This window comes from Acanthopagrus latus, chromosome 5, assembly GCF_904848185.1.
Source record: "Acanthopagrus latus isolate v.2019 chromosome 5, fAcaLat1.1, whole genome shotgun sequence".
NCBI classification, from domain to species: domain Eukaryota; kingdom Metazoa; phylum Chordata; class Actinopteri; order Spariformes; family Sparidae; genus Acanthopagrus; species Acanthopagrus latus.
Genome location: NC_051043.1, coordinates 28,031,281 through 28,053,068, shown reverse-complemented (window position 1 = coordinate 28,053,068; position 21,788 = coordinate 28,031,281). Strand labels below are relative to the sequence as shown.

Sequence of the window (21,788 nt, the reverse complement as noted above, 5' to 3'; positions counted from 1 at the left end):
CTTTGTTCAAACTGCTTCAAAGAATGTAATTCTGATTTCAGAAAATGAAGCCATATGTATCATAATTTTCTATGTTCACTGATGAGAAGACATGCATTAAAATCAGAACCAAAGAATGTTTGTAGAAATTTATTTGTGATAAAGTATGTATAAATATAAAACATACATATATGTTGACTTCTGTACAACAGACCTAAAAGTACTGTGATTGTTAGACATATTTCGACTCAAACCCATCGTGTGCAAACACAACATTCTCTGATGAATGTGGCGATGAAGGACAGGTCTAATTTCTCTTCCTGTTAAAAGCTTGTAGACAGGATTCCCTCCCTGCCCAGGAGATCTCTGGTTACAGTCATTCACTTCAACCTCAGCATCCATCGTTCAATCACCCCGGTACATTTAACACCTCAGGTCACAGCTCAAGTTCCCTCCACTGAAAATAATGAACATTTAGTGGAGTGAAGGGAAAATGCATAAATGTTAAAGCTAAATATGACAGAAGCACTACAGTGAAATGTTGCACCCAACCGTGATATCTTAAGTGTATCAAAAATTATTAAATCTTAAAAAAGGTTTAATTGCCATTACCTGCAGGCTATAAAGTAACCTTGGTTACATATTCTAAGAGAAAAACATTGCCACCATGTGGCTACATGGTGTACAACATCTAGGTAATCCACTGATGACCTTAGAGTGGACCCGTCACAACCGTGTTTAGGAGAAGCAAAAATTATTTACATTGATTTTTAGCTGCTTTCATGATACAATTCTTGTTCTCCTGAATTTAATGTTAGGACCTCAAATCACAAGATTTATACCAACAATACTATATTCTTTTTATTCACACACACTCAGGTAAAACTGTTCACCTGCTGTGATAAATGCTAATAAACACGTCTAAGGTATCCTGCACGCTAGCAGAAAAAGTGATAGAAATCATCAAGACTAACAAACAGAAAACCAAACACAACAGCCTGTTAGACCACACAACGAAGACAACAAGTGGACGCAAACAAACACTCAAAAAAATCACTTCACCACTACACACTGTTGCATGACACTCATCTCATAGTAGTCTCCTGGAGGAAAAGCTGGTAAAATAAAGAGTAAAAGTGAGACAGAGAGGCGTTGGGTGATGTAAGGCACAAGCGCGGTGCAAAGATTGTCCAGGGTCACAGACACAGGCCGACGGGTCGAGGGAAAAAAGGTCACTGGTGGTGGTGTGTGCGGTCATCAGGTCGCTTGATGTGAATCCTACGAACTCGTTCAATTCGTTCTCGCTCATCATCCTCATCCAGATGATGAGATCGTCCTGCAGCGCCCCCTGTGGCCTCCAGCAGGGCATTGTCGGGACCCCTACCGTCATGGGACTCATACAGGAGGATGTTGAGGGTCTCCTCATAGATTCGAGCTTCGGGGAACTCCACCTGGGAGACAAGTGTGTTACACAAGAGATTAGCAAGGATATTTAAACAGCATACTGTAGCTCTATGATCCAGGACTCTTCAGTTTGGGAAATCTACCTTTGTCTGCTTCTTCTCTGTGGCATAAACAATGGAGGTGCAGCACACTTCAGCTATCTTGCGGCCTTGGCCATAAAATGACCAACAACAGATCTCATCCCCAATCACGTCTTTGATAAAGAGCACCCGACCGTTGAACCGCAATGAAAGCTTGTCAAACAGCTCAATATTTTTCAGCATGTTGTCATCAGAATTGCTGGAGGAAGAGAGAGTTACAGGGCCGGCATTTATTAAAACAACTCGTTCCATCCTTCTTTGATTAAACATGCTATCGTCTCATATCAGTTGAAGAGAACTCACCTGGTATATGAATACTTGTTGTTGCTTCTGTTATATAGCAGTTTGACAGTAGGCTGTGAAGACAAAGACATTTGCATTTTAAAAGAAAAACCATCAGTAAGAAATTTCACAGTTGGCACATTATGTAAAACACAACATCACCTACCTTATTAGAGGTTGCAATAAGCTTCTGCTCTTCCTTAGATGATGTCATCAGAGGCACTTTACAAAGGGGTTCATAGGTTTCTTTGTTCTGGAGGGGAAAAAAATAAATATAGTTTTTTTGCCTGCAACATTCAAGAGGATGGACTCCACCTGCTGGAACAGAGTGGCACAGATGGTGAAGGATTAGCAACCCCCAACATAAAAATGTACTTTTCACACTGTACTCCACCCAGAGCCTCAAGCATTCTTAGAGTCCATGGCTAAAGAGAGCTTTTTCTAACAATGCTGCTGGCTCTACTTTAGAACAATTTAGCCCAGAGTTTGCAGGGTAATACCATTAAAATTGGAGCTTAAAAGGTACAAGTGTGGCGTATGGAGGCTGAAGTAAATCCTGGGTTAACAATGTGTGTGTGTGAAAAAGGGCTAACGTACCCTGCGGTCAACTCATGGCCAGAAGCTAAAGATAATCCTAGATAAAGAATATGCCATGTGAAAAGACGTACTATGTGTAGCTGATTCAGTTACTGTCACCAAGAACTGCTGATATTAGTTTAAATGATTTTCCACCATAGTAGTTTTTAAAAAAAAATTATAATCAGATTTTCACCTGTATGTTTGTACATTGCACTTAAATACTGAAAATGAACTGATAAATGTATTTATTTAAGAGTGGGGTCCGGTGCTGTCTACTGAAACCAAGTTTATAGCAAAATCTTAATTTAAACTTAACTAAATGTTTAAAGGTGAAGAATAGTCAGAAATTACTCCAGTGAAACATTACCAAGTAACAGTTCTGTGGCATTAAGTTAACAAATATTCCAGTGATATGAGAAGAGATTAAGTACTAATACATTGCCCTGTATACAAGTGACAGCCCTTTTTGTTAGTGGTACCTGCAAGGCAGCTGTACATTCATCAGCTAGGCCTTGGACAAGGTAATACTTGGCCTCAGCGAGCAGTTCCTCAGTTTCCCGTCGGCTGTCTGGGAGCGGCACAGCCCCGTCTCTAAGGTAGTTAAGGATTGTTCCAAAATGTTTCCCACAGCGATCAATTAAGATCCAACCTAAAGATTTAAAATTGTCAAACATTAGTTAGTAAAGGATAATATCCAGAGCAGGAGTGCACACTGCATTTTAATATTTCCACCAACAGCTCACCTTCACTGTCTGTGAGGACCTCCATCCTGCCACTGAACATGGCTTTGAGCATCGTGTCCTGTTTGGTTAAAGTCTGCATTGTAGTGTAGTACAGGGCTCCACCCACATTTAACTTCACATACTTAGAGCTGGGGCTGGAGCCCTTGAAGGATGTAGTCCGTGTTGTAGCTGCCGGCACTGCCGAGCTCACCACACTTTCTCCTGACATATCTTCCTGGAACAGAACAAAATGAAATATAAAGTGAAATCTGAGTCAAGGCTGGTATGTAACTGGATTTACGCAACAAATTCAGAAACACGTTAACGATTAGGTTGGTGTTACTCGTTATCAAACAATATCTCAGTTTTTCTGACTTCCCTAATTTCATGTTTCAGTCTAAATCCCATTTGTTGTCACTGTAAGATAAATTATTTATCAAATTGGGGTTCCGATATAAAATGTCACTTTTAAAAGTTTTGATGGGAGCGGCACAGCGTATGTCAGATTGAATCACAGAGTCCATGTTCACAGTGCTCAGGCAGGCTATTAGTTACTAAGATCAATCAATTGCTGGTATTTTGATGAGATTTGTAGACTATAAGAAAAAGTGAAGAATATCATCACTCTAATCAATCACCCTGCAAAGTTAAAAACATGTAATCGTAGTAGCAACATTTAGAATTTGCATGTAAACCCACATATTGTTGTTACCTTGCACTGTTTTATTTCACATATTGACCTATGAGCTCACGTTTTATTACACATTAAGCACTGTGGATTATGACCTGGCATATCAGCTGAAATTGGTTGACTGTTTACTCTTCATTTTAATTAAACCACCTCATTAAAAATACACAAAAACAACCTCTGTAAATTATCTTTAATCACTTCTAAACAAGAATATCGACCACAGTAACGTCTCTTCTATTCTAGTTAAAAGAAAACTTTTCTTATTTGAACCTGTAATAACAGCTGAGGCAACTGTCTTGTTAAAATGTCTTGTCATGGAAAATGTTTAACTATATGATTACACGCTATGTATAAAGCTGTAATACAAATGTGTTTTAAATGAAGTCATAGACGCCTGTTCAGGATCTGACCATCTAAAAACATAAAATTAATCTATGTCTAGTGGTCTTTCATATTGTTAATACATATTAAGCGTTTTCAAGTCCAGACTGCGATGACAAAGCTTTGAAAAAGCTGGAACCATGGACCTGTAACTGGGCTGGAACAAGGCAGACACCATTCAGACAGTACCGACTTTTGCTAAACGGCTGCTATCCTTTTTCAGCGCGTTAATCTTAAACGCTATTACATATACGACAGTCCACAGCCGCCTTCTGTTTAATAGAGTAGCTAAACATCAAACCGCATCCATCAATCCAGTGGCTAAAGTCAGGAGTAATTTAATTTTAGCCAGAGCGGCTAAACAGCTAGCTAGCTGGTTGGTTAGCTTTAAATAAAGTTACCCATATTAGCACAAATCTGACACGCTCTAACATTCATTATTAGACTTGCTCTACACAACGTAAAGAGCGTGTTCGTACACGAAGTTTGATTAAAAAAAAAAAAAAAAACCGAGAATATTTACCATAGAACCCGCAACCGACTTATTAATTGTTGCTTGCTAACGTCAGTCAGCTAACACCCACTTCCTTCCGGCCCAGCACTGCGCAGTTATAAAAAATGACGTCAACGTCCCGGTGCTCGGTTTAAAGGGACAGCTAACATTAGCGTTGTTTTGTTTTGCGTTAAACAGAGTTGGGGAGCGTTCAGGATGTGCTCAGGTAAGAGTTAATTAACAATGCAGAGCCTCACCTGCCACTTTAAGCTCACATGTTGATTAGAGTAGTTTTAATAACGCTAGCGTTAGCCTGCACATTTCCGCCGTTGGAGGAGTAACAGTGATAACGGTCCCCTCACCACCCACCCTGCGCACTGGACGGCCGCTTAATCAGCCATCAGAAATAAAGTTGCTGCTCTAGCAACACGAACAAAAGGTAGTTTCTTACATCTCAGAGATTTTACCGATAAATATCCCCATGGAATTATTTATATGTGTAGACAAACCGCAACCCGGAATCATTTAATGCGACACAGGGGGATTAATGGCTGCAGTCAACGTACGGATCTCCTCTCATTGTTTACATTTCGAAACGGTATGTTCCGTGTGTTTTGGAGGTTGTCATCGACACTAGATCAAACATAACCCCGCAACGATGACACATGTCGCCCAATGAATGCGAAAAGATTCTCGTTGAGGCCGTATCGAGCCGACAAGCGGCGAACTAGCCCTGTGTGCTAACTATCCCAGCTCCATCTTCACTGTATCGCCCGCTGCTACAGAGATGGCAAGTTAGTCTTCATTTTTTGTTTTGTTCATTTGGCTTTCCTCCCGCTTGGACTTCAAGGGCAACCAGATGACCGAGGAAGTATAGCGCCAGGTGAGCCTGGAGGCCAGACACAAATCTGCATTTGAGGACTAGCGCAGGTAAGTGCACTATTATTATGCTCACTCAAAACATTGTGCTGATGGGCAGTTACAGGGGTTCATGTTCAGATATCATCAGCACAGACATGCGGATGGTCAGTGAACAGCTTCGAAATACAGCCAGTGAAATTCTGCTTTTCCAGGCGGCACAATGTTTACTGTTCCTCAAAGCTCCAAGTCCGACTTCCTGGACAAAGCCAGGCAGGCCAGGGAGGAGAGGAGAGGACAGAAGGACAAGGAGAAGGCAGCAACCAACATCCAAGCCCTGATCAGGAGGTTTCTCTGTCGCTGCAGACTCCAGAAGCAAATAAGGTAGCCTGTAACTGTTTACGTGGGTAAAAACAGATCAATATTTGGCTGAAATAGAACCATCATCATTATGACTCAGTTTCATCTTCACGTATTTTCATTCTGTGTCTCAACAGAAAAGAGGTTGATGACTATTTTCAAGCCTCTGAAGCTGGGACGTCAAAAAGAAATGCACTGTCAATTTTCAAAATTGCACGGAAATTGCTGTTTATATACCAGCTAGAGGATAAAATGGTGAGTTCCCAAGTTATGAAGAATTAAATTCACTTTCATAATGATACTCATTATTACATTATTACACTCAACATAATGGTTGTTGGTTATATACTCAGTTGACTCATTTTGTTCATCACACAGCGGTTCGAAAAGCTCTGTCGTGCTATCCTTGCCAGCATGGAGGTTGAAAATGAACCTAAAGTTAGTGCGCATATGTTTATACCCTGAAAATACTGAACATTTTTATATAAAGTGATTTATTTTTATCAGTAACTGATCTCACCTTTGGCTCTCAGGTCTGGTATGTTTCGTTAGCTCTCTCCAAAGACCTCACCATCCCCTGGCTCAAACAGATAAAAGATGTGCTGTGGCTCTGCTGTCAGCGACTGAAGAGTTTAAAGGTCAGTTTTATTTTGAAGCAGAAGAAAATGCTATTTTTTGACATAAAATGTATGACTTGAATTGTACTTATCACTGTCTGTTGTGTGATTTGCAGCCCGACATACTTCAGGACAATAAGATGATAACGCTGTACCTCACCATGCTGGTGACCTTCACAGACACTTCGACCTGGCGGATAGTCAGAGGGAAGGGTAAGTCTGAATCAGGCTGCGGGTTGTATGATAAACACATCTCTTGTTATTGTAGGACATGCTCTCTGCAAAAGGCAAAACACAATATTTCCTCTTCATTATTTAAGGAGAAGCTCTCAGACCCGCTTTGACAAGGATTTGTGAAAATATCATGGGCCATCTCAATCAAAAGGGATTCTATTCAATTCTGCAGGTTCAGTATTACATCCGATACTTTTTCCAGTTTTATCAAAAGATTCAATGAAGTCCTGTGTCACGCTTGTTTTCTTTTTCAGTGCAAACGTATAATAGAAATGCACATTGTATGTCTTCTTAACTTTTTTTAAACTTAGATCTTGCTGACAAATGGCTTGGCTCGCTCTAAACCGTCTCTCTCCAAGGGCACCCTGACCGCTGTCTTCACTTTGTCATTAAGGTGAGGTGGAAGCTGGATATTAAAACCTTGTTTGCTTTGTCTTCATGTGGTTTTACCTGCAGGCCATCCTTTGAACAAACTCTAATATTTTTTCAGGCCAGTCATTGCTGCCCATTTCTCCGACAACCTGCTGAGATCATTCCTCATTCACATCATGTCAGTTCCAGCCATCGTCTGCCACCTCAGTGTCCTCACTCCAGAGGTAAAAAAACCCCTCAAAGGTCACATGTTGTTGATGCATAGATCCACTATATATGATAATTCTGTACTATCAGAGAGTAGATTTTAATATCCTCTCCCTCTCGACAGTGCATGGCTTCCATCCAAACGCACGACCTGCTGCGGAAGTTCATTCTGTTTCTCAGCCGGGAAGAGCAGTGTTTGGACATCTGTGTGTGTCTTGAGGGGAGCCACACTCTCTGCTTACTTGGTAAATTGTTAGGAATGAATATGAGCTTTGCACTATCGTCGATGCAATCTTCTTTTGTTTGGACTGGAGATTTCATTGTGTGTAATGTGGACTCTTAATTTTTTCCACTGCATCTTTCTCGTGTTTGACAGGCAACTTGATTCATCTGGGCTTCCTTAATGAGAAAGTCCTTGAGGAGGAGGCCAACCATTTTGTGAAGGACCTCACTGACATGCTGTCCTATTGCCAGAGATATGTATCTCAGAAGAAGTCCAACCTCACCCACTGGCACCCTGTCCTGGGCTGGTTCTCCCAAACTGTTGACTACGGGTCAGTGAAATAGTTTTGATTGCAGCAGCTTAATATTCATAAACTGCAAATATGTGTACCCAAAATATGTTATTGAGCCAAAGGTGAGACGTACATGGAGATGTTTTGATGGACTGTCTCAGGGCTCCTGCTCTTTCCAGTGGAAGAGCTATAGTTTGAAATTGGTTGCCTATGAGTACCGAATATTAAACAGTCATATATTGTTTTGCCTTTAAAGCATGATTATTTGTGTACTTGAATGCCGGATGCTTGTACTTGACTTCTTGTGCCCCCTGCCTCGTCTGTCTCCCGTTCTCTGCAGTCTAAATGAGTCAATGCCGCTGGTGACTAAACAGCTCCAGTACCTTTGGGGTGTTTCTGTCATTCGGACACTCTTCAATGACGTCCTCTCTAAAAAGCTGGAGAGTCAGGAGCCCACTCCCCCGCCCCCGCAGCCCAGCACATCACAAAACAATCTCCCAGTGAAAAGTGAGTTACAAACACAAACCTTTTGTTAAGGTTTTAAAGTGGTTGCAATCTCTCGATCTTGAAGGTTGTCTGCATCTCTGGCGTCTCTGTGTTTTGACAGACCTCTTCAAGCGAGCGTTTCAGAAGTCGGCCTCCGTACGAAACATCCTGAAACCAGTCGGAGGGAAGAGGGTTGACTCAGCTGAGGTTCAGAAGGTGTGCAGCATCTGTGTGCTCTACCAGACTGCACTGTCTACATTAACGCAGATACGACTCCAGATACTCACCGGTCAGTACCAGAAACTTGTTTTTTTTTTAAAATATTACCCAACCAGTATTTTTGAAACATCCTGGAGTATGTAGCTGTTCATTCTCTTTTTTTTCTGCAGGCCTAACACATCTTGATGACCTTTTGCCCAAACTCTGGGCCTTCATCTGTGAGCTTGGCCCTCAGGGCGGCCTCAAACTCTTCATGGAGTGTCTGAACAATGACACTGAAGAGTCCAAGCAGCTCCTGGCCATGCTCGTGCTCTTCTGTGACTGCTCACGGCACCTTATCACGTAATTTCACTCAGTCTTACTTTGTTGTGTGTAAGACCCTCGCTGTAGCTGCGGCATGTTAATACACATTGTCATTGTATTACAGAATTCTGGACGACATTGAAGTCTATGAAGAACAAACATCTTTCAAGATAGAGGAACTCATCACCATCTCTTCATTTCTGAACACTTTTGTGTACAAGATGGTATGGGACGGCATCTTAGGTGAGTGCATGACATCACCGAATCAAGAAAGTTTCGATGATGGCAACTCATTTTAAAATGTATATTTTTATTGAACTAGCTGATTTGAATGTTTTGTTTGATAGAAAATGCTAAGGGGGAGAAACTGGAGTTGTTCCACAGTGTTCATGGCTGGTTGATGGTGCTTTATGAACGGGACTGCAGGCGACGATTCACCCCCGACGACCACTGGCTGCGCAAGTAAATACAAACACATTATTTTCATGAACTGATGAGTTGTTTAGTCTGTAAAAATGTAGGGAAAAAAAAGAGTTAATCACAATTTCCTGGAGCCCAAATTGACATCAGCTAAACCAGCTAATCGATTACAAGACTAATTGTTGATGTTCTAAACACTTCAGCCAGGACACTGTTCCAGGACAGACCGCTTTGTGATTGCATTTAAAACCTCACTTTTATATCTTTGTGGTGCATTCAGGGACCTGAAGCCCAGTCTGTTGTTCCAAGAGCTGGAGAAAGGCAAGAAAAGAGCCCAGCTGTTACTGCAGTACATCCCACATGTCATCCCGCACAAAAACGTGAGTAAACAGGATCCTTTGGTCTGAGGAAGAATGTTGTTTCATTTCAGGTGTATGATAAATGTCTGTCTTGTTTTAGAGGGTTCTGCTCTTCAGGAACATCGTCACAAAGGAAAAGGAAAGTTTAGGGTTGATAGAGACGAGCTCCGCTTCGCCTCACGTCACCCACATCACCATCCGTCGCTCGCGGATGTTAGAGGTACGGAGTCGACAGATCAGGTAGATTTAATATCATATCTCACTGCCTAACACTTGTGTTTTCCTGTCTTAAGGATGGATATGACCAGCTCCGCCGATTACCAGCTAATTCTATCAAAGGCGTCATTCGTGTGAAGTTTGTCAATGATCTGGGAGTCGACGAGGCTGGTATCGATCAGGATGGTGTGTTCAAAGAGTTTCTAGAGGAGATCATTAAGAAAGTGTTCAATCCTGCGCTCAACCTGTTCAAGGTAAGTCAGGGAAATGAAAAGGAATTTTTTAAAACATCACCCTCCTGCTGCTTCAGTGGATTTGACTGTTTTGTATGATACATTTCATTTCCTTAGACTACAAGTGGAAATGAACGGCTGTATCCTTCACCCACATCGTACATCCATGAGAACCATTTGCAGCTGTTTGAGTTTGTGGGGAAGATGCTTGGGAAAGCCGTGTATGAGGTACATTTGTGTGTCCTGAGTCTCCTCAGTTGTCGGTCTGTTACCTGATCACCTTCAGTGTGTAACTGTAACTTCTTATACTCAGGGCATTGTCGTGGACGTCCCTTTTGCGTCCTTCTTCCTCAGTCAAGTACTGGGTCACCACCACAGCACTTTCTACAGCTCCATCGACGAGCTGCCTTCGCTGGACTCTGAGTTTTACAAGAATCTCACCTCCATTAAGGTGAGCTTCAGTTACAGTTTTGTTTTTCTGTAATTCGCACATTGGTTTATATTTCACATCTTGTACATTTATTTGTTTTTAACAGCGCTATGATGGAGATGTAGGGGATCTAGGACTGACGTTATCCTATGATGAGGATGTTATGGGGCAGGTAAGAAGGGAAAGTGTGGAAGATAGGATAATACAGTGTAGTTAAGTACAAGAAATTCCTATTATTTATTATTATTTGTGTTCTCTTATAGCTTGTCTGTCATGAGCTGATTCCTGGGGGGAAAACCATGCCAGTCACAAATGAAAATAAGTGCGTTAATTTATATCATATTGGAAAAATGATAGTGTAGTGAATCATTGTAAATGCAATCTCATTTTGCTGATTGTTTCTCTGTAAATCCTGCAGGATCAGCTACATCCACCTCATGGCCCACTTCCGGATGCACACGCAGATTAAGGAGCAGACGGCAGCTTTCATTCGGGGCTTCCGCAGCATCATCAACCCAGAGTGGCTGCACATGTTTTCCACGCCCGAGGTGCAGCGTCTCGTCTCGGGAGACAACGCTGAGATCGATCTGGACGACCTCAAGTACGTGACTGAAGGCTGTCATGATATCAGACACCTATGTTTTCTTTGAAATGCTCATTCTTGTTGTTTTCCTCTCTCTTGCTCAGGAAACACACCGTCTACTATGGAGGTTTTCACAGCAGCCATCGTGTCATCATCTGGCTGTGGGACATCCTGTCAAGTGACTTCACCGCCGACGAGAGGGCTATGTTCCTGAAGGTAATCTGTTTATTTTGTGACGGGTGATTTTTGTTTGCTGATACAAAATAATCACGGTTAACATGTTTTGTACTGCTTCTTATTTTTGCATTATCATAATTATGATACTGTGTTATTATAATCATTCCATATTAACTTTTAAATCTTTGACTTTACTCAAGGTTGACTTTATTTCACCTTATTTAAGTTCACCAAGCTCCAAACTGGTTAAGGAGTGAGAGCACCTCAGTAGTTATCAGTTCTGGACTTCCGCCTAAGGCATTGTTGTTAATTCCTAACTGTCACAGTCGGATGCTTTTAATGACTTCTGTTCATCACGGTCTCATTTATTGTCTTATAACAGTTTGTTACCAGCTGCTCCAGGCCTCCTCTTCTGGGTTTTGCCTACCTCAAACCACCTTTCTCCATCCGTTGTGTGGAAGTTTCAGACGACCAGGTAAGAAATCTTAAGGATGACATTGATGCTGCGTACGAGTTACATTTGTGTTGTAGCTTCCCTGTGTACATCTGTGAGATATATCTGTTGTAACAGAGCATTTCCTGTGTCTAGGACACTGGAGACACTCTCGGCAGTGTTCTTAGAGGCTTTTTCACTATTCGCAAGAAGGAGCCGGGCGGTCGACTTCCCACTTCATCGACGTGCTTCAATCTGCTCAAGCTGCCTAACTACAGCAAGAAGAGCATCCTCCGCGACAAGCTACGCTACGCCATCAGTATGAACACAGGCTTCGAGCTCTCCTAACTCAGTTGCATCTGGACAATCTTCGCAGGAGGGTTGTGTTAAGCAGCCTGAAACAAGCACGAGGCTCTGCATACCTGGATTGGAGCCTGTCACATCAAAGGAGCATCATGAAGGACCTACAAACTCTCCTTTTGTCTCTTTTAAAAACTGGATGAGCCCTGCTCAGCTCAAGTCCACTCCCTCGCATCGCAGTGGGGGAAGCTGTTTCTGCAGCACAATCCAATTTTTAGCATCTCCCTTTGCCACTCCAAGTGTTCAATATGTCGTGTATTTAACTTGATGAAATACAGATATACAGTGGCTAGATCTCTGTTTCTCAGGCTTAACAGAATCATTCTCGGATCTAACACTCCCATTTTAAGCGAACTGGAAAGCAATACAGGTGCAATGCAAGCCATTAGACACGTGGTCGACTCACTCGAGTGAAGCCAAGCGATGCGTTGTTAATATACTTAAAAGCTCGGACTCCATTATCCGAGCAACTTTCAGCCGATATTGGATGAGTCTTAAATGTTTTGCTGAACGTAATGCATCTTTTACAAATGGAAGACAAATCGATGTCTTGTGTTCAACCCCCATGAAGGAGTGGCTCACAACGGTGATCCTGTGTTTTATTACATTGTGTCCAATTTTCCGAGGAAAATCATTTTGACCTCGCTCCGTTTCTCCGCAGTGAAAGACAGTTGACTGAGAGAGAGATGTGTCGGCCCTCTGGTTTTCCTGATCACACTACATTTGGAAATCTAACCTCCGTTCTGGTGAAGCAGCAGAATTTCCTGACACGACAGGAAAAAAATTTTTAAAAAATCTGATCCTGCTGGTGTTAGATGTAGAAAAGATGTCCTTGCTGATTTGTCTTTTTGAAAAACTGTAAATGTATTTGTACTTGCCCTGTGCTTGACTTCCACTCCAACAAAAAAAAACAAAGAAAAGTCAAGTGAATCAGTAATAATACTAGCAAAACGTAAGACTTCACACTACACCTTTGAATAATGCTGAGTGCCTCATCTAACGCCACCCCACTCTTTGCTCTCACACGTCGAACTGTAACCAATAAACATGTATATTGGAAACAAGCCATAGAAACGGGGGCTATGTACCTGGACTTCTTTTCTGCTCCGACTAACAAAAAAAAGTGCAGAATCCCGAACACTCAACTACAACTACAACAACTACAACCGAGGAGGGTTTTTACTCTGATGCCCTCTGATCTCTGTGGACATTTTAAGCCATGTGGAAAAGATTTAGAGGTTTAAAGACCTCTCAACATGATGTCATGGACCGGTTCGTCAACCATGTGAGACTGCTTGATTTTAATGTCCGCTCGGACGGAAACGTTGCACACCTCTCTGCTGTTTATTGTGACTGTTGAGGAAAGAGACATGAGGGTGAATGTTACCTTATAAGCCTAAATATTACTTTACACAGGGTTCAATTACATCATAAAAAGTAAACGAAAGTGACGTCGTAGTCATGAACCAGAAAGAGGACTTTAAAAGAAAAGGTTTAAGGAAAATTATTAAATGTGTACCATGTTCTTTAATATGCAAAAAAATGTTTTCTGTCACGAAGGACTGTGGATACTTTTGTTTATAAGAACAATTGCCAGGTTTCTAGCTAGTCATATTACGGCCACTAACTTGTGTGAAAACAACAAATAAGGAATTACAATTTTAAATGCAACCATTATATATAAATACAGATAAATGACACTGGTTGTGTTGAATTAACATACAGTCTACTAATGAGATTAAAATATTTAATCAGTCAGGAGGATCCTGCTTCGGTTCTCCTCCTTTTTCAATCCGTTCAAGCAAGAAAATCGTAAAAAAAAACAAAAAAACAAAACACAGTGAAATGAACACAAACACACACTCTATGCTGCAGTGTGTGTTCGTGTGCCGGAGGGATGAAAGATACCTCACAAGCTTGTCTGTCTCGTCTGATGAGGTCGCTCATCTGTTTCAAAAATGATGTCAAGAGTAGGCTTTAAATGTACCAGTGGGCTGTTGATGCTGACTTTGAATATCCACCATTTTAGTACAAAAAAAATAAAATAAAAATGATACCGGAAGTGTTCCCACCCTTCATGTCAACGTTTCCAATCTCTTTTTGAAGTGTCTGTGAAACTGGCTGCTGGACAGTGTGGAAGGAGAGATTCTTATGAAAGATTTCATCATGTGTCATTATCTGCTCACCCTCATGCTGCTACTGAAGTCAGATGAGACGGTTCACAAAACATTTCTGGAGCTTCACAGCAAAACAGAGTTTGAAAACCTCTTTCAAAACAAAGACAAATTAATCTCGTGTGGTGTCATCAAAGTCCAGGAAAACCCAGAGATTACAAACTGATTTGAAAAAGATGATGCATGGTTGAGGAGGTGCAGATGGCTTTTAGCTCAGCAGCTACAGTGAAGATTTCAGCTCTTAAAAGGGTGGAAATAACAGCTTTTCTCATCAGTTTTGGATCTCCTTTACATCAGGGCTGTCTGAGGTGGGGACCACAAACTTTTTAAAGACCTTTTTAAAACTTGTTTTTTTTGCCAAAAACATCTGGTGGGGCAACTGTAGCCCATCACAAGATTCTTGTGGGAGTTAAAGGCTTTATAATATGTAGGATAAGTAGGATTATCAGTAACTTTAATGGGAGCACAAAGGGAGTTCAGAGGGACACTTTACACATCTGAATAGTTCAGTATCATAGGTGTTTGTTTTCTGCCTCTTGCCCACCAATACATTTCTTTTTTGGCCCTCCAGGCGCTTCCCTGCTTTAAAGAGGTCATATTCTGCTTTTTGTGTTTTTGCCTTTCCTTTATTGTGTTATGAAACCTTTTTTTTTGCCTGCAGAGTGACAAAGCCCTAAATCCATGCCAAAGAGAAAAAACACTGTGTCTGACTCAATTCTTAACATTTCAGTTAATGAGTTTATTACAAACACCTGCTGAGTGGACGGCCGCCTGCAGGCAGCACCGCAGAGACTGAAGTGGATTGTTGCGCTATTGACAGCAAACTTGTTGAAAGCTTTAACAGCAGCCTGCAGCACTGAGAACGTCTCATTACACCACCTTTCCTTGTGCTGCTGAATAACGTGCATGGAGGATTATGGTGTAAATGCGCACGTCTGACTCATTTTCTCTCCGCTGTGGCCGGTTGACCTCACCGTGACTCTTGATGAGAGGTGAACGCTGCTGCAGTGAGGATTTCCAGCACAAGCTGCAGCTGTTCTCAGCGGCTGACCTGCAGAACATGAGCAGCCCGCCGAGCCCGTCTCCAGCCCGATGGTTCAGAGCGCTGCGCAGGTAAGACAGCATCACCTGTAGTAAAATCAGTCAAGTTTTGTCGCAGATTTTTCACTCTATGTACCTTGAAGAAGGTAAAGCTGTGTCACAAATCCCCACTCTGCTTCAAGTTATCGTTTAATAGGCCTAAAGATTAATTTTCTAAGCGATGATGTAATTAGTACTTGCAAAAGAAGCAACCAAACTTAGTAAAGTTTAATATTTAAAGTGTGTTTGTGTTTAAGTTATTTGATACAGTGAATGACTGTCCCCTGCTCAGCTCTACATGATGTTTGGAGAGATTGGGTTTAAGCAGCGTTTTAAAAAGTACCCAAAAGTACAGATAGTGTGTTATTTAAAATAAGGGCTTAAGGTAATAGGGAGGCATCAGCGTTGGATTGAGACTGTTTTATATTCAGTCAAAAAATCCTTGATGTAGGTTGAAGTATCAAAAGTACAAGTCAAAGTAAGTGTTGTGGAGTAAAAAGTACAATATTTGCCAACAAAATGTAGTGAAGTGGAAACATCAAGAAATATGCAAGTCAAGTAAAAGTACCTCAAACAAGTACTGAAGTAAATGTACTTCGTTACATTCCATCTCTGGTTTTAAGACCATTAGACTCCAGCTTTGTTAGTTTGTGCATCAGCTGACCGGCTTGAGTAGTTTGGATTTACCCCGTCCTCCCTGCTGCCAGTGAGGAATTTGCATAGGCTCAGCTGCACAGTAACTCCACTCAGTTGAAGGATACTTGAGTGGAATAGACATGAGTGTAAAAGTGAAGGCGTGCAGTGCTTGTCAGAGGAACGGCCGGCTAACATGCAGAAGGTACGTGACGGATGATGAGCTCTGGACTGTGTGGGTGTGTTTTTTCTTTCTTGGCCTGCGGTGTCAGAGTCAGTGACGTGACTGCTGTTTCAGGACCCGGCTGGGGGAGCCGTGTTTGAAGACGTACCCTCTGGAGTGCGTGGATGTGCTGAAAAGGGCCAGAGTCGCCTTCCGGGCCGGACGCACCCTGAAGGAGGGCTTCAGACTGGCTCAGCTGGAGGCTGTGGTGCAGATGCTGGAGGAGCATGAGTGTGACTTTGTGGATGCTCTCGGACGGGATCTTCATAAGGTGAGGAGAGCAAAGAGCCTTACTGACTCACTCAACTGCTGTTTATCTGTTTTATATCTATTTTAACTGGATGTCTTTACTTTTACTCAAGTATGACTTCTGGGCACCTTCTACAACACTGCCTCTGAAGTGACTCACTGGTCCAAATAGTCATTTTTATCGTATTCATCCTTTATTTGTTTTTCAACCAGCCGCGCTTTGAGACAGTCGTGTCAGAACTGATTCTGGTGAAGAACGAGGCGCTTCATGCCATCAACAACCTGAGGAAGTGGATGCAGCCGCAGCATGTGGAAAGAAACCTGGTGGGACTTTTTTGTGTTTTGCAAAGCTTCACAAACATCTTCATAATATTATTAGGATTATTATGAGGAATTAAACAACCTTTTTTAGGAGAGAACATTCCGTCTGGCTGCTACAAAGAATTACATTGTGCTGCCAAAGCAGATTAAAACCTAAGTTGCTGTGCCCTTTCTGTAGGAATGAAGTCTTTGTCTGTGAGTCAACCTGTGCACTGACGTCAGCTTTCACTCTGTTTAACTTGATTGTTGCAGTCCACCTCGTTGGACGAGTGTCTGGTGGTCAGCGAGCCGCTGGGCGTGGTGCTGATCGTGGGGACCTGGTGCAGTCCCGTCCAAATGTGTCTGGTGCCGCTGGTAGGGGCCATCGCTGCAGGTGCAGAGACTCAAGAGCCTCATTTAATCAGTTTAATTCTGGTGTTATTTCCCCTCACCCAGGTGTCTAATGATGTTTCATTAATTTGTGTAGGGAACTGCGCAATAATCAGCCCCTCTGAGTGCACCGCTCACACAGCAGAGCTCCTCCACCGCCTCATCCCGTTCTACTTGGACAATGTGAGTGATTACATAGCGGGGAGGAGGGATTGGGTCATTTTCATTAATCAGGTTACAGCAGTAACTTTTCTTTTTGAAGTCTCATGAAGGCTGAGCTTCATAGCTTAAATATTGAGTAGTTCAGGCAATGCTCAGTATGCAGGATGGATCAGACAGCCCTGTTTTTTTTTTTTTTTAATTCCACTAAATTAAGCCTAATCAAGAGGACTACATTTGGTGCTTTATAAAGACGCTATTCGTTCAGACTTCAATCAGCAGTTTTAATGTGAGCTGAGACTTTAAAGTGGTTGGAGCATAGAAATATTCAGCTTGTGTTAACCGAGGGTGCCTCAAAACTTGACTCTCAGACGAGGATTTTGCAGGTGGACAAACGTAATGATCTGACCAAAAATTCTTGTTTTCCTCAAGGAATGCTTCCATGTGATTATTGCAGGCTCGAATGACTTGCCCGAAGTTGTGGAACTTAAATTTGACCACGTCTTCTTTACAGGTAAAGACATAGTTGGCCATGAAAGGATTTTGAGTTTATGTACTGAATTATTCTTTGTTATCAAAGACGTGTGTCGTCCCGTAGGGAACGGAGAGGAGGGCAGCAGAATTGCTCAGGCAGCGGCTCGCACACTCACACCTGTCACCTTGATTTTGGGTGGCAAGAACCCGTGTTATGTGGACAAGCAGTGTGACATTTCCACCACCGCACCGCGCATTGCCTGGGCACGTTTTCACAATGCTGGACAGAGCTTGGCGGCTCCTGGCTACATCCTGTGCCACACGGATGTCAAGGCGCGGCTGGTGCAGGCCCTCAAGTGCTGCCTGTTGCAGTTCTATGGTTCGGATCCCAGAGAGTCCCGCAGCTATGGCCGCATGGTCAATCTAGAGCTCTTCAACCGTACGAGAGACATGCTGTGGAGATCTGGAAAGGTGACTGTGGGTGGACAAGTGATAGAAGCAGAGAAATACATTGGTAAGTGGCCTCCGTGTTGGATTCTCTGAAACAAAGCCCGCTGTGTCTTGTGCATCAGATTTACTGCCGTTCTATTTTCTTTTTCTCTCTGAAGCCCCAACGATTTTGACAGAGGTAGCAGAGCAAGATCCCATCATGCAGCAGGATTTTTTTGGTCCAGTTCTTCCTGTTCTGACAGTAAACGACGTGGATGAGGCCATCGACTTTATTAATAAGCAAGAGAAACCCCTCTGTGTGTACGCATATTCCAGCAACAGCAAGGTACATGAGGGATCACAGTGAAGACGCTCTGTATTCATAGAACGATGCGGCAGATGTGTATTCTGATCATGTGCTGGCCTCTCTGACAGGTCATCTCAAGACTAATGACTGAGACCTCTAGTGGAAGCTTTTGTGCCAATGACAGCATCGTGCAGAGTCTGATGGTGGCTCTGCCCTTCGGTGGAGTTGGTAAGCTGGTGGCGTTTGAGTGCATTGTAGCCTGAACAAGTGGAATAATACGACCTACATCAACTGTCTGATCACTTTCTCGTCAGGTGCCAGTGGAATGGGCTCCTACCACGGCCGCCACAGCTTCGACACCTTCTCTCACAGGAAATCATGCCTGCTGAGAAGCACACGGTTTGAGTGTGTAACATATCTGCGGTATCCGCCCTATGAGGACCGCAATCTGTCTCTGATGACATGGGCCAGCACCCTGTCCCAGAAGAGCCAGGGCTGGTGCCAGATCCTGTGACTGTGTGGGAGGGGGATAACAGAGCGGTGCTGGAAGAAAGCCGAGTGGCCCCTCAGTCCTGAACAGAGCTGACGTGCAAGTGTATTGTTGGTGTATTAAAAATAGATGAGAACAAAACCAACTGGGGTACAGCCATATCTCACAGAGAGAGGGAGCAGTGTGCATAGTGTTTCATCAGACTGTGAATGATGACTGAGGATAAGGTGGCTTAATGTTTCTCTGCTGCAGCACCACAACATACTTCAACTCAACAGTTTGATTCACCTGTGCAGATTAAATCAGGCACTTTGCTTTGTGTCATTACAGTGTTGGTAGAATATACAAATGAACAATATCAAATTATCTGCATTTTACCTGTACCGAGCCCCACACACACACATTTCTGCCGGCTAAAATCTTTCAAATGATGCAAAAATATAAAACCAGTTGGATTTATCAACTATTGTTGTTCTGCATTTTGTACAAGTCGATCGAGAGAGCCACCACTGACTGTTTTGGATCCAGAGAGGGTCATCCCCAAACTCACATCACACTATAAAACCAAACATTAAATATGAACCATGATCATCACCAGGAGTGTTTACTGATCGGTTGCAACCGTAGTGCATTCAGGAGGTTGTTTTCTACCTTTTGAGAATAAAATGGGAATAGCATAGCTGTTTTTTTTCCCTCTGGTCATGTAGCAACAATTTCAAAAATGTTTGTCTTCCTTCTGCAGAGACAACACAGTTGTATGCAAGAACCATCTATCCAGTGGTGAAAGACCTTTCAGATCACTAGGATGTGCATGTATTGGCTCAGTTGTTTAAAATGTAGTCACAGAAACGTTTATCACTGTCTGTATTCCCACATTATGTTAAGAATAAATAAAACAATATTGGATCTTTTCAGTTTTATTGATATATACAGTTCTTGAATATCAAAAATGAAATATTTATCACCAACAACAACCCTCATCAAAAAAACAAATTAGGCTCTTGTGTTATTCCTCATGTGAGAATCTAGTCATTGTGGTCTTTTGTAGATTTTCTCCTCGTTGCCTTCTTTCATGGCCGCGTATCTTGCCAGTGTGAACAGGTAGTCGCTCAATCTGAAAGATGAAATGTTGGCAAGTTTATCAGATGTGTAACAAAAGAGCCATGTATTCATTTAAAAGCAAAAAGACTGACCTGTTCAAAAACTTTGCCACATCTGGATCTGCCTCCCCTGACCGTACAATCGGAGCAACACTTTAACAAGAACAAATGATCTGTCAGAACCGACTGTCAGAGGAGCAAGAGAAATAATTTAACAGAGGAACATGTTGCAACTGACCTGCGTTCTGCTCTCCGACACACAGTCCGAGCTAAGTGCAAAGCTGCGCTGCTCTTCCCTCCAGACTGTGACACACAATGAATTAGTGTAAGTGTAACAGGAACAAGTTGGACTCAGAAGAACTCTTACAGGTGCACATGTGAGCTTACAGGTAAAATGAAGTTGGTCAGCGGAGGGAGTTCTGCTGTAAATTTATCAATCCAGGTTTCCAGGTCTGCGATTGGCGCGGCAGTAAATTTTGTTCTCTCTTACAAAAAGCAGAACAGAGAAAAAATAAACCCAAAGCATCTTGAAAGCACACAAGACACAATATTTCACTGCATCACACCAGCTGGCAAATGCGTACTCGTGTGACTTTCTCTCGCAGATGATCGAGGGGTGGCAATGTTGGAGCCCACGTCTTGTAAAATGCACTGTATCTACGATGAGAAAAGCAAAAACAATGTCAAGAATCTTCTATCAGGCTGGTGCAAAATGTCTGCAATGACTGAAGTTAATAAGTGCAACGTGAAATTCAAACCTTGTCCAGCTGATCTGTGAACGTGTGTCCTTTGTCCACGCAAAACTCCCTGGCCAAGCTGTAATGTACATTTCAACAAGGTCACTTCAGGCGGGGAAGATTATAAAACAAGTTAGAAAGTAAACTGAATACATTTTACCCTATAGCTGATGACAGCTCGTCTGTATTTCCCAAGGCTTCAAAAATATGATCTTCCTTTGGCCTCCTTTCTCCTGTGAATGTGCTCGAGAAACCTTCAGGAGGAATAGAGTTAAAATTATATCAGACAGTTTGGAATATCTTCTCTTTTCCTACTTGAAAAGTAAAAAAAAAAAAAGAAGACAACCTTTGTCTCCAGTTTTTGTGTATATTTTGGGGATCCTGTTGTCTCCTTCAGTGGCATAACTGTAAAAACAAAACAAATGGAAGAATAATGAGACAATGAAGGCATGTAAACACTATAAAAATGTATTTTATGTCTTATTGGGTTATTAAAGGTTTAAGCTTCAATTACTAGTCTCATTCAAATAAAGATATTAGCTACTATGCTTAAATTACCTTTATTTAACACTGTATCCCCCTGTAGTAGCTACCTAGCTGACACTTACATAAACAGTTACATGACTAGCTTGAATAATACCAAATCATATAGCAGTTTGACAAAGAAAGGTGATGTTCAGCTACCTTCTGACTGCACACAGTGTGTTTCTCGTTCGGTGCTCGTTTATGAGCCTGCCTGTCCTTAAAACACAGCGGAGGTGAGCAGGTTTGATCATAAACGATGCCATGTTACAGCTGGAAGCTAACAGCTAGCGTAAAGGTGAACTGTAGTAGTAGTAGTGCTTTTTGTCCCTCTGTAGTGGCCGTAGTTTGTGGGCGTTTCCTTTTCATCGCACGATTGGTCAACTCAGGGAGAGCGCGGGACGCTGATTGGACAGAAGAGTACGTGTTCGCGGAGCTACGACGCTGATTGGACAATGAGAGCCAAAC

General features: G+C 42.3%; 4 protein-coding genes across 8 annotated transcripts; 2 read left to right on the top strand and 2 right to left on the bottom strand.

Moving 5' to 3' along the window:
• Positions 1-114: 114 nt before the first annotated feature.
• Positions 115-5,247, bottom strand: kctd10 (potassium channel tetramerization domain containing 10). Of its 4 annotated transcripts, none has more exons than XM_037097063.1 (7): positions 5,123-5,247; positions 3,128-3,341; positions 2,864-3,033; positions 1,972-2,058; positions 1,827-1,879; positions 1,527-1,722; positions 115-1,430 (listed from the first exon to the last, which is right to left on the bottom strand). In XM_037097063.1, exons 2-7 carry the CDS (start codon positions 3,333-3,335, stop codon positions 1,212-1,214), a joined length of 933 nt encoding a protein of 310 aa, XP_036952958.1. In that variant the 5' UTR covers positions 3,336-3,341; positions 5,123-5,247; the 3' UTR covers positions 115-1,211. The 4 variants fall into 4 exon arrangements, with proteins under 4 accessions (XP_036952958.1, XP_036952957.1, XP_036952956.1 ...); XM_037097062.1 differs by lacking the exon at positions 5,123-5,247 and adding an exon at positions 4,929-5,053; XM_037097061.1 differs by lacking the exon at positions 5,123-5,247 and adding an exon at positions 4,702-4,835.
• ube3b (ubiquitin protein ligase E3B) lies at positions 4,766-14,109 on the top strand. Of its 2 annotated transcripts, none has more exons than XM_037097055.1 (28): positions 4,766-4,897; positions 5,522-5,601; positions 5,745-5,913; positions 6,027-6,144; positions 6,268-6,327; positions 6,423-6,527; positions 6,623-6,719; positions 6,827-6,912; positions 7,052-7,134; positions 7,231-7,336; positions 7,444-7,564; positions 7,696-7,873; positions 8,175-8,341; positions 8,442-8,609; positions 8,710-8,881; positions 8,967-9,085; positions 9,190-9,304; positions 9,543-9,642; positions 9,722-9,841; positions 9,915-10,091; positions 10,188-10,298; positions 10,384-10,521; positions 10,607-10,672; positions 10,764-10,822; positions 10,919-11,101; positions 11,188-11,299; positions 11,643-11,735; positions 11,850-13,601. In XM_037097055.1, the coding sequence occupies exons 3-28, from the start codon at positions 5,753-5,755 to the stop codon at positions 12,039-12,041; spliced, it is 3,207 nt and encodes a 1,068-aa protein (XP_036952950.1). In that variant the 5' UTR covers positions 4,766-4,897; positions 5,522-5,601; positions 5,745-5,752; the 3' UTR covers positions 12,042-13,601. The 2 variants fall into 2 exon arrangements, with proteins under 2 accessions (XP_036952950.1, XP_036952951.1); XM_037097056.1 differs by lacking the exon at positions 4,766-4,897 and adding an exon at positions 5,092-5,110 and having other exon boundaries at positions 11,850-14,109.
• Positions 14,110-14,965: 856 nt separating this feature from the next.
• Positions 14,966-19,871, top strand: aldh3b2 (aldehyde dehydrogenase 3 family, member B2). Its single transcript, XM_037097059.1, has 10 exons — positions 14,966-15,340; positions 16,239-16,434; positions 16,626-16,736; positions 16,986-17,106; positions 17,200-17,285; positions 17,694-17,775; positions 17,860-18,249; positions 18,344-18,510; positions 18,600-18,699; positions 18,786-19,871. The coding sequence occupies exons 1-10, from the start codon at positions 15,213-15,215 to the stop codon at positions 18,983-18,985; spliced, it is 1,581 nt and encodes a 526-aa protein (XP_036952954.1). The 5' UTR covers positions 14,966-15,212; the 3' UTR covers positions 18,986-19,871.
• mmab (metabolism of cobalamin associated B) lies at positions 19,863-21,656 on the bottom strand. The gene is made up of 9 exons (XM_037097065.1): positions 21,483-21,656; positions 21,145-21,203; positions 20,959-21,052; positions 20,820-20,877; positions 20,646-20,718; positions 20,449-20,546; positions 20,300-20,364; positions 20,155-20,214; positions 19,863-20,075 (listed from the first exon to the last, which is right to left on the bottom strand). The coding sequence occupies exons 1-9, from the start codon at positions 21,584-21,586 to the stop codon at positions 19,991-19,993; spliced, it is 696 nt and encodes a 231-aa protein (XP_036952960.1). The 5' UTR covers positions 21,587-21,656; the 3' UTR covers positions 19,863-19,990.
• Positions 21,657-21,788: the final 132 nt, after the last annotated feature.

Coding starts and splice junctions, on each gene's coding strand:
- kctd10 (XM_037097061.1), bottom strand. Junction 3,034..3,127: donor GGTCCTCACAGACAGTGAAG/GTGAGCTGTTGG, acceptor TTAAATCTTTAG/GTTGGATCTTAATTGATCGC. Junction 2,059..2,863: donor AATGTACAGCTGCCTTGCAG/GTACCACTAACA, acceptor TTTCCCCTCCAG/AACAAAGAAACCTATGAACC.
- ube3b (XM_037097056.1), top strand. CDS start 5,753: ATGTTTACTGTTCCTCAAAGCTCCAAGTCCGACTTCCTGGACAAAGCC. Junction 6,720..6,826: donor GCGGATAGTCAGAGGGAAGG/GTAAGTCTGAAT, acceptor TCATTATTTAAG/GAGAAGCTCTCAGACCCGCT. Junction 7,565..7,695: donor CCACACTCTCTGCTTACTTG/GTAAATTGTTAG, acceptor CGTGTTTGACAG/GCAACTTGATTCATCTGGGC.
- aldh3b2 (XM_037097059.1), top strand. CDS start 15,213: ATGAGAGGTGAACGCTGCTGCAGTGAGGATTTCCAGCACAAGCTGCAG. Junction 16,737..16,985: donor AGCATGTGGAAAGAAACCTG/GTGGGACTTTTT, acceptor TGATTGTTGCAG/TCCACCTCGTTGGACGAGTG. Junction 18,700..18,785: donor TCTGCCCTTCGGTGGAGTTG/GTAAGCTGGTGG, acceptor CTTTCTCGTCAG/GTGCCAGTGGAATGGGCTCC.
- mmab (XM_037097065.1), bottom strand. CDS start 21,586: ATGGCATCGTTTATGATCAAACCTGCTCACCTCCGCTGTGTTTTAAGG. Junction 20,719..20,819: donor TCACAGATCAGCTGGACAAG/GTTTGAATTTCA, acceptor TTCTCATCGTAG/ATACAGTGCATTTTACAAGA. Junction 20,076..20,154: donor GTGGCAAAGTTTTTGAACAG/GTCAGTCTTTTT, acceptor TTCATCTTTCAG/ATTGAGCGACTACCTGTTCA.